Source organism: Anoplophora glabripennis, unplaced genomic scaffold (genome assembly GCF_000390285.2).
Source record: "Anoplophora glabripennis isolate ALB-LARVAE unplaced genomic scaffold, Agla_2.0 scaffold147, whole genome shotgun sequence".
Taxonomy (NCBI): Eukaryota; Metazoa; Arthropoda; class Insecta; order Coleoptera; family Cerambycidae; genus Anoplophora; species Anoplophora glabripennis.
Genome location: NW_019416251.1, coordinates 678,310 through 689,604, shown reverse-complemented (window position 1 = coordinate 689,604; position 11,295 = coordinate 678,310). Strand labels below are relative to the sequence as shown.

The following is an 11,295-nucleotide window of genomic DNA, read 5'->3' as shown; positions in this document are numbered from 1 at the left end:
AAAAAAATTAATCGCATTTTTTCGGTAAAATTTTCGGAGCGGATAAATTACCATCATCTTTGTGTATTTTTTATTTTGGAGCACTTGTGAACTAATTTGAGTAAGTATTTAATAATATACATACACACACGTATCCGAGTTCACATGTATATGTATATTTGATATTAATTTAATAAAAAAATATTAAGAATAAATTCAATAAAATTTAAAAAAATAATTATATCATACTCAAATATAATTTTTCTAAAAGGGGTAGGGTTTTTTATGAGGGTAGGTCTTCCATAAGGGTTTTTTGGGTGACTGAAAAGTTGCAAGATATCATAGATCATTTGAAAACTAATAAAGAGCTCAAGCTAAAGCTCAATAATATTTTTTAGTTATTTTATTATGAGGGATGGTTTTTAAAGGTTGCAACTTTGTAATGAGTCGTAAGCTTTCTAATAAATAACAAAATAAATGTAATACATTGTGAATGCATCAAAAGAATATTTTAAACTGTTAAGAACTTTTTTTCTATTTTTTTGGCCATGGAAGGGTAGTTTTTAAAGAATTTTAAGGGTTGAAAAGTAATTAAATTTCATAAATTATATTAAAAAACATGAAAGGAACTTCATCCAACATATTTGAACATGAATTGAATCTTTAAAATACGTAAATCTGCGATTTTCTCATTTTTTTCGTACAAGAGTAGTTTCCACCCCCAAATATTAAATATAACTTTTGAAGTGGGGGGTTAGATGAGCTTGTATGCAAATTTTCAGGAAAATCCACACTATCCGAAAAAATTGGGAGCTTTTACCTTATTTTCGCCTTCAGTAACTGGTCTATATTCACAGAATCCATTTTGTGGGCTTTTTAACGAATGACAATAACTGTCGGGTGGTCGAAAAATCAAATAGTGGAATATGTCACTATAGTTTGTGCATTCTTGCACCAAAAGGATCAATCGAGGATTAATTTTTGTGAAAATAGTTTTCCCTAACCAAAAATCACACACTGAAAAAAACAGATAAATACAAAAAACTCGCCACTAAATAATCGCATAAAAATTTCATAAGAAAGAGATTTATTTCGTAAATTTTTATCAGTAACTTAAACAAGAGCTATACTACTGCTATAAAAAAGTGACATTTCACTAATCTTTTATCAATAGCTATTTGAAGATGTAAAGATGTCTGCAGTAAAGTAAAAATAAGACAGCAAAAATGGAATTTGTGTATTTTTTTACATATACAAAGATATAAGTTTTTAAACTCGCACATTAACTTTATTTAGTCAGAACTACAGATATGCAACTTTCCAACAGAGCCAGATATGGCTTCGTAACCGCTACTGCTTCCTGCTGATAGTCCTGAATTCTGTTCTCGTACTCCACCACCAGCTGTGTCAGGGCAACCGAGGTTCTCTCGACTTCCTTGTTAAACAAGACTGGTATTTGGTCCTGTTTAGCTATCACTTTTGTAGACAAAGTTTTGTTGCAGTATTCGGGATATTCGGAACTCACGCATATAGAAAAATCTGTTGCAATTGTGTTAACCTCATTGGCTATTACCTGAAGATTATAAGTTCCAGTGAAATGGATATTAGAGGCTATTTCCTCATATACCGTACTCATCTCAACTAAGGCCTTGTCTAGAATTTTAGTTATAGAGTTGGATTCTAGATGTTCTTTGGTAGCCGTAAGGCAATCCGTAGGATCGTACCCAGCCGAAGTGGTGTCGGTTTTGAGTTTTTCAATGTAATTTTCAAGGTCTTCGTACATTACATTCATATAAGGAATGGTAATTCTGTTCAGTAGGTTGTTGATTTCCGTTTTTGTTTGGTCGTACTGTTCCGATAATTTTTTGACGGAGGCAGTTTTTTCATTTTCGTTCGTGGTTATTAGCTCATATACCAGTTCTGAGAGAGTCTGAGACGACACGAGTAGTGCACACTGAAAAAAACATATAGGGTGTTGAAAATTTCAGCGAATGTTTAGAACATTGGTGATTTGAAAGGTTTGTTAAAAATTTTTATATCTGTAATAGTTTAAGAATTTCCATCTCAAATTTGAAATAATTAAAAACTGTTGTTTAAAATCAGTACCCAGGCAGGTGGCAATTCAGTGGCCACTATTTTCACCTAACTTATATCCCTGTGATTTTTTTATCTGGAGTGGTGAGTGAAGAACAATTATGAAACAGGAGAGAATTAGGCATATCGAGAAGAGTGCATTTAAATGTTTTGCGTAGAATTATTTAATTGTAAGTATTACAAAAACGGTGTTATATTAGTTATATTAGTGTTATAAAGTTATTTTGTTTGTGTTATCAATAAATTACTTTTCAAATCTAATAGAAGCAATTAATTAAACCAAAACCATTACAAATACAAACATTTTACAGGAGGGAAATTTGTCAACGAACCCCCAACAAAATTATGAGCAGATTAATTCAGGGGAGGGGATAAATCACACAACTACAGTATAATATTTAAGAATACCTACCTACACATACATGGATTTTTATTATCTAGATAATAAATGGCACACCAGTTAAGCTTAACGCAAATTTTGAATTATAGTATAAGTATTCTCAAATTTATAACAAAAGAAAAAATGTTTAGATTATCTTAGTACCTTTTTATAAAGCCGTATTGATCCAATTCTGTTAATTTTACTGATTTTACACCAAATGCGTATTACATATTATATAATTAACTTACCTCTAAACAAAGCAGTGGTATAAGGAAGGTAGTCAACTTCATTTTCAATCTATAGACAAAGCGGTTAAAGTTCTGAATGCTCTCAATTTGTGAAGTTACTTATTTATATCTCTTTATCAGTCACAAGTGTGGATAATCAACTTCTAATATAAATCCTCGATGTTACAATTTTTCTTATAAACAAAGATAGAGAGATAATAATTTACTGATATATTATTGTTTTAAATATAGAATCAGTTTCAAGCACAGACTAATACCCCTCACGATAAACTTCTATTTTTTTTTTACTTCAAATGTTGAATAAACAAACAGAAATTGGTAATCGATTATTTACCTGGAAGAATTTGAGACGTTATCAGTTTAGCTGGTAAACAGATGTCCCGATTAGCTTCCCCTTGAAAGATGATCTGTGTAGATATCTGTTTATATGGTTTTGAGAGAGGATTAAGTACTTTTAAGTACTTCATTCAAAATGCAGTACAATTGTTATTTATCTCGTGTTGTGTTAAAGTTCTGTGAAAAAATTTACATATAAGTATTAGATACTATTCTCTGTTTATGTTAAAAATGAATAGAAATAAATACTGTAATTTCAATAACAATTTGCATTATTCCTAAATATTTGCCTAAGTGTTTACACACGTAAAAAAAGTAAAAAAAAATAGTATGTAGAGGTTAATTTACCATGTTACAATTTCTGTCTTGCACCTTGATCCTGTCTTAATAGAAAGTATTATTTATTGCTATGTTTATCGACTTCAATCGTATTTTTGAAATGGGAAATTCTGAAATCTTTTAAATAAACATTTCCTTATCTAAGTAAATGTATACCAAAACAGTCGGCTATATGGGAATAACATCCATTTAGTAATAGTTCTTCCCTTTTTTTGTTACATATTATTTGAACTAACCTAATCAAAATGCACAACAAATAGGCTACAATGACAAATAATGTAGTTTTATTTTGCAAATGAACCTAATTTTTATATTTTGTCCGGCAACTAGAATGGAATCAAGATTTTCTTACTCATCTAGTAAAAATAAGTCTTCTTTCACATTGTTTCTCGTTCACAGTATCAAAATTTAATAAATAATCATTTTACTGACATTTCCTGAAAATATTAGGAAATCTACAGTCGATGTGATTTTCTTATATCTTTAGATACACTTAATCCGCATAATGTTTTATCTGATAAACGATACTTATAAATATAACGAACTATAAACCCGGTTGCTATTTGATAGTCAGCTACTGCATAGAACAATCATGAAATCCACCTACTCTTTGTTATGTTTTTGTTTAAGCTTAACGGTAAGTACGATTTACTTTAATTTGTGGGTACTTGAAATATTTGTAAGATATAGAAAGCAAGTATATTATCGTTAGGAATAATTTGGGATTTTATTTTTTTCTAGATAAATTCAAGATCAATCAAAGTTTCATATTATGTTGACACACCTCATATTTGGACGTTTTTAAAATCTAATTGTTTTAAAAATTTAATGTTCCGTGATTCTGAGATATAATATTTAACCTTTTGTGACTTATGATAAAGTTTAGAAGAAAATTTTTCATGTAACATTTTGTTTTGCACTGGGGGATCTATTTTAGTTAGACTAAATAGTGATAACTAGAAAGTATGTATATCTATTTTTTTGAACTTAGCTTGGTGTTACAATCCTGGCTAACTTGATTAGTTATCGATATATCGAGAATTTTTCGAATCTTGTCTATGTCATTTAACATAAAAACAAACTACAGTACAAACAGATTCCATATAGTACCATGCTCAATCTTATCTTCATCTTAAAAATTATTTTTATATAAATAATTTACATAAGCTAACATGGCGACTACAATCCTTTATATACTAGCTTCTATCTTTCTGATTTTTCCAGTTAATTAGAAAAAAAACTGTTTTTTTTACGTTCAGACATTGTGTTCACTGTGTTAGAGAAGAGTGAAAGAGTCACTTAAAATTTATATATTTTCCTTTTAAATGTCTTTTAAAATATTGTCATTTTTCTTTTCCCTAAACTAGTAGGAAATAAAATGAACAATTGTATACTCAATTAAAAAATATTGCAATTTACCCCACACCAATCAAGTTAGTAAGGATTTTTTAACTAATAATATTGTGGGAAATAACATACTCAATATATTAGTTAATAAATGTATTTCGTCACTAATCATGTTTCTACAGTACCTACAGATTAGTAGGCCACTCTCTGTCAGTAAATAAAAAGCAATGCTTTATGCCCATAGGCTACATCTCATCTACATTTCATCAGAATTTGTTTGTACTACCAAATTAAGTTCGAAAAGGACATCTCGTACACCCACAGATTTTTTGCTGTCTATCACTGTTTATCCTGTACCGCTGTTATATTATTAAAATTCTTCTGTAATGATGAAGAGCAACATGTATCTAGCGATAGTGACAGTGATAGACATTGCGGATGTCTTCAATTTTTTTATGATTTTTTTCTCAATAAATACAAGAGTTTAAGATTATATTTGTGTTTTAGCCTTTGTTGGCGTATCCTGTAGACTACAACGAAACAACCGCCGAAATAACAAGTAACGCTTTGAAGGAATTGGTAAGCTTAATCTCCGACAACCCCTTCACAGCCCTCGTGCAACAATACAACAACGACATCAACGACATAAACAGCAGGACATACGGGAAAATGAAGATCAACGTTGACAACTTCAACGCGCGCCTGAGCCAGGTAGAAGACAGCGCCACCAAGGCAGACGCAAACATCACGACATGTCTGGAAAACCTAAACCTACTCACCCCTGAGGTGTTCTACCAAAAATATACCGAGGAATGCGTCAATCCGTCCCGAGCCTTGGGTCTGAATCTGATGAGTCTTGGATACAACAAGCAAACGGTTGAATTTTACAAGAAATACGACGAACTGATGACTTACTTCAACGGATGTCTGCATGGCTCCGACCCCTCTCCTCAGATCTGCGCTGGTATAGTGGAGTCGACGCTGCAGGAGGTGAACAGGATCCTGCCCGCAGTTAAGGCTAATCCTCTACACATCCAGAGGGAATTTGAGCATCAGAGACTGGCTCTGGCCTATTGCGCATACGAGCACGTTTCTTCGTCAAGCAAGAGGCTGGAGGTGGAGTTCAGGAATGTCAAAACTTGCATTTTGGAGAAAATAGACGCGGCGTAACCACAATTATATTTTTGGTACTATTATAATCATATTTTGTTCAGGTTATTTATAATAAGCTAAATACACGTATTTTAAAACACAAACTGTGTATTAATTGCATTATTTATTACATAAGTCAAAACGTGATCTAGAATTCTGCTGAATTCATATAAAAAACATATTTAGCTCATTTCTAAAGTATCAGCGGTTCCTAACCTTTTTAATCTTGCTACCCCTATGACCTATCAGGGAAACTGATTTTACTCTCCCCCTTTTAAAATGTTATCAATGAATACAATACATGTGAATAGAAATAGACCGACGCTAAACCAGCGACATCTCGTAAGTAACTGAGCACTTACAAACGCCGATGAATGAAAAAATAAAGTAGACCCACACTCAAAGCGATAAGTGTCGTGATATTTCAGCGTAGCTCGGGGGGAATCATGTGTGATTGAAATTCAAATATCTCCTTCTCGATTCAATTCGATCAAAACTTTCGAGGCGGCACGGAATAGGCGAGTGCTAGACAAATTGCAGTTGCTGGAACTGCCTTTGCGCCAATAAGATTAATGTACAACTATTAATGCGAGTTTAGAGTCTGTTTGGTAATTTATAGTTATTCTATAAGTGTTAATTATTTGGTAATGCCCTGTCGAAAATGGGGTTTACTTTAACTAATAGCTAATTAAGTGCAACGCTCACAGAATATTTAAACGGTGGTATACAAAACTAAATTAAAAAAATTATATGTTTTGTGGTGTTTTCAGAAGTGAAATTGCATACAAAATGTTATATAAACGTAACAAAATAGTAAAGTATCGGAAATGAGTATGTTCTTAGTCGACACTTTGGATCGCCTTCCAGTGTTGCCAATTTTTCAAATAGAATTTTAAACTTCCTGTAGAAATTGAATATACAAGAGACATCTGCTGACATTTCGGGAAACAACTAGTCTGTTGGATCCATACTCCAACTAGCTTTCAGAAATATTGTTCCTAGTTCTGTTTTAATTTCGTCTAAATGTATTCAGAACTTTAAGAACTGGCTAAAATTGGAATATTTTTAGGATTAATTACTACTATGACCTGATAAACATCTTTAGAGCTTTTTAAATTAAAATTTAAATATTCTCAGTACCTTTTGTTCTCAATTTTGTTTGATATATTTAAGAACAGATTATTGGTAACAGTAGCAGTAAATCAGAGAGAAATATTTGCGCAAGCTCATAGTCAGTTATCAAATTCATGTCAGTGAAAATAAATTCCTCCACAGTACATCCACTTCTAGTTGCTGCTACTTTTGTCGTTGATTTTAATTCTTTGATAAATATGAAAGACAGACAACGTGCAAGCTTAAAAGGAAGACACTAAAACTAAATTATGCAGACGATCATGTAAACTAATTTAATTGAGTTGTTTCCCAGTCTATTAGCAGAAGTTCCCCGAGAGTCCTGGAACCCATAGAAAGTTTAAACTGCAACAAAAACCCCTATGTTACCCTTTAGATGTCTTCTTTCATTAGGGGATGCAAGCGGAAAGCTGAAAGTTTACAGATAGACTCCATCTAGGTACTTAGTGTCAATGGACGTTAGGGGAGTCCAGTTTTACTTTCCCTATCTCATTCAGAGTTAATTGATGCCATTTAGCTTTCCACTGGCGTCGCAACTAGAAATAAAGTTAAAAGGGAGTTCTACGCTAGTCGTCTTGGGCGATAAAAAATCTTTAATGATTTACTCCTTTTAAAATAAACGTCACATAAATTAAAGGTCGTTAAAAAATCCAAAATTTTTGGGTGATTTTCAAAGAGCTGTGACTTGGACGGGAATGGTCGTAGAGAGAATAAAAAAAAAGGAAATTAAACCTTCAAGTGTCTGGTTTTCGAATCTGGAGTTTAGGAACGAAAAAATATTTTGAAAATTTTTTTTTTCTTACAATAATTAACGTCGGTGACAACATTTTTAGCATCAAAGCGATGTTTCGCATTTTATTGGATATGTCATATCCAAATCTCATTAGTGCATCTCTCTCGGTTTCGAAAATTCAATACCTACGTATGTTTTCAGCCACGAAAGTTGCATAATCCCAAATAATTCACCAGGGACAATAATTTTCTTGTAATGATAAACGTACAAAGAAAATTGAGACATTACCAGCAGCGTTCTGAGTATTATTCCTATGCAACTTCCGCGTAATGTCGTTATTTCCACAGGAAGTTCCTTTCAAGACGAGAATAATCAGCTCTACCGACTACCAAATTTCCATGAAATCTCGCATAGCGGCTTTGCGCAACTCCGTACCCAGTAAACAATTAATAAGTGCAGAGGTAACTGTTCCATTGTACGAATGGAGGAAAGTAATAACGATTGTAGTAATGTCTGCTGTTGCCGCCGCTGTATTTACATTTAATTTCAGTTAGCCTTCAGTAATATTTGCTTATACCCCTGCAATGTGAACGTATTTTAGAAATTCAAACTACTCTTCTGGGAATTAATAACACTCAGGCCAGTAATTAAAACAATACATTTGTATAAATGTTTATTGAACAAGTTTCAGATGCTCAAATTTTAATTTAGAAACGCTAAAACGCGAACGGCGGCTCTTTGACAGCGAGAATATTTATTCAGAATAATAACTGGTACAGCGGGCCGATATGTACTTTATAATCTGGTTAATAAAAACGTAAATGGAATGCAAACTTTAACCACGAACAACTTCTGTTTGCAATAAATTTAATATTAAAAAAAGAAAAAACTGTTATAGATTTTGTCTCGAAATTAGTCTATCAGTATACTAGAAATATATTTCGTCAACTATGGTGAAAATTAAAAAAAAAATAATTTAATTTGAAAAGTATGTCGCTTCATCAATAAATTTTCGAAAGACATTGATCGTCATCGTCCAATTTAGGATTAAGTTTCGAATAGATGTATTTCCTCTATTAGGTAAAATGTTGACCACCTCAATTATACTCGCAGTGAAGTTTACTGTAATATATGCGACAGAATTTGCTGAACTTTACGAGCTTGAAATATTTAGGAATGTGGTCAATAGCTAGTCGCTATGCGGGCTTATGCTGCTATCACTTACATCGTTCTCTACTATATGGCCCCATAAAATCGTGCAAAAATGGAGCAGTTTTCCATTTACTATGATGAAAATCCCCAGTATATCCAGTTTATACTCACAGTCCACAATTTATTTGTGCATACATTTTTACGGGACACCTTAAATTTATTCGATTAATATTTGATAGAGATATAATAAACTTTCTGGTAATTGAGGCTGTTCACATTAAAATAGTTCATAAACCATATATAATCAGATATACAACGCTTTGAGTATGCTTTAAACCTTCGACATGTTTTCAAAAGCAAGGAGGGAAAAAAACACATAAATTTATGTCTCCAGAACGTGAAGTTCACTTTGAGAAATTATTTTTTTGTAAAAAAAGTTAGTTTATTGTTGAATGTTTTGGTGGATGCGCCAATGTTAATGCAAAAATAACATCTTTCACCATTAAATTTTTAGAAAAAATGTCATTTGTTCTAAAAGCTTAATGTTTATACATAAAATAAACACTACCGTTCCACACTTACTAGTTCTCATCAGTAACATCAAACAAATTACTTATATTTTCAACGGTTAAAAAGATATGGAGGGGTTTTGTTAGATCACGCTTCAAGTCACGTGACTTTTTAATTTAGCGAACAGGGCGAAATCAGGGTGCTGGGTTTTCGAGGTCGCTGATCCCGAATATGGTCAAATTGCTCCATCGCTGACCTGGAGTTTAGGATTGATGGTGAACGTCATCTGCGAGGCTTCTCCTGAATTTCACTCTTAAATGCAACGAGACTTGACACCCGGAGGTTTTTCGGGTCGCTGTTTCCTAATCTGGCGTCGGCGAGCACGTCCCGGACACCTGGTGCACCGGAACCTGGACATGGACGTCATCTCCGGGAGTTTTCCTGTAAAATTCGCGTAAACGAGCCGAAAATCGTTTCAGTGGTTTTTTCGGGTTTTTGATCGAAAAATTTCGGAGATTTCGGCTCTTTTTGTGCTATATTTCCTCGACTACTCGTACATCATTAGTCGGGATTGTACCTACCTATAAGATATGTGCAATGTACACGTATCTACTTGAATTTTATGAGGAATGTTGCACAGATAAATTTTCATGAAACATAAGTTCCGCCTCGAAGGAACAAAAGCAATGCACTGAAGAATTTCGGAACGGTAATGCAGAGGCAAGGACAAACTAAACGATGTTTGCTGAAGTTCAACTCTGAAAAATGAATATCTGGAGTTGGAAAGCACAGGGCAGAGACAATATGCCTGATGTGCCGTAAACATGGCATGGGCATGACTTCACCCGTAGCTGTTATAATTTAGAGCAGAGGTTCCCAAACTTTCATATATGTCCACAGAACTTCTTTCGAATATAATCGTTTCTTTTCTTCTTAGTTTCCATTTAGTTATTAAAATTATACCAGGGGGCGGATCTGTCGAAATATTCCACTTCTTAGATGTAAGAGGGGGCAAACTAATTTTTGCCTAGATCTAGGAATCTACACTTTTGTTATGTGAGTTGTATTGAAGGTAGTAATCCAGAAAAAAATTGCTTGCCCCCTCTCATATCCACCTCAAAACAGATCCGCCCTGATCTATTAATACACAAATCATATGATAAAATATTAAACTTATCTATGAGGTTTTTTTTATTTAAGCATTTGAATTAGCTGAATTAGTACTAGTAGTATTACATTCTCAAATATACTATACATATATATAAAATGTATTATAACATAGATATTTTGTATCTTTATTTAACTTATTTTTTTATACTATACGCCTCTTAGCAGATGTACCAACTTAGAAACAAAAATTTACTCAGTGAAATTGTTTGAGAGTCCCTGATCCGAAGTCCGAACAAACATTTAAAATTATGCTTCTGTTCAGTATCTTAGCTTTCTACGGAATAAAGGCAAATAGCAAACAAAGAGTTTGCTCTAATATAAATATCGTATGTTGCAATATTTCAAATTCTACAAATCGGCTTCAAAGGACTTATCGTCCTGGAAAATTGTGAAGGCTTTCTTAAGATGATCATAGTAACATATAATCTATAAGCGGTTCTCCGGATATTAGAGGTAATTCTCGAAGTAATAATAACGGTGAAAGGCGACATGGCGCCCATCGTGGGGCGCGAATGTTTAAAACGCAAGAAAAAATAATAACAATATATGTAACTACCGCAGATAAAATAAAATTGGGCCAGCTGACAAGCATTGATACTATTCTTCATTTTACTCTGTAAGATAGAATTGATTTGACAGTACCAGCGACGTGTAGAAGCGCCACCTAGTGGCGACACCGCGAACTAACCGCGAATGGAATGAAATAACAGTCCCAACGTTTT

The 11,295-nt window shown here is 33.1% G+C and overlaps 2 protein-coding genes across 2 annotated transcripts; one reads left to right on the top strand and one right to left on the bottom strand.

Moving 5' to 3' along the window:
• Positions 1-1,201: 1,201 nt before the first annotated feature.
• Positions 1,202-2,822, bottom strand: LOC108909595. The gene is made up of 2 exons (XM_018713977.1): positions 2,704-2,822; positions 1,202-1,933 (listed from the first exon to the last, which is right to left on the bottom strand). Exons 1-2 carry the CDS (start codon positions 2,743-2,745, stop codon positions 1,268-1,270), a joined length of 708 nt encoding a protein of 235 aa, XP_018569493.1. The 5' UTR covers positions 2,746-2,822; the 3' UTR covers positions 1,202-1,267.
• A 1,110-nt stretch (positions 2,823-3,932) lies between these two features.
• LOC108909601 lies at positions 3,933-5,981 on the top strand. Its single transcript, XM_018713982.1, has 2 exons — positions 3,933-4,015; positions 5,233-5,981. Exons 1-2 carry the CDS (start codon positions 3,971-3,973, stop codon positions 5,893-5,895), a joined length of 708 nt encoding a protein of 235 aa, XP_018569498.1. The 5' UTR covers positions 3,933-3,970; the 3' UTR covers positions 5,896-5,981.
• Positions 5,982-11,295: the final 5,314 nt, after the last annotated feature.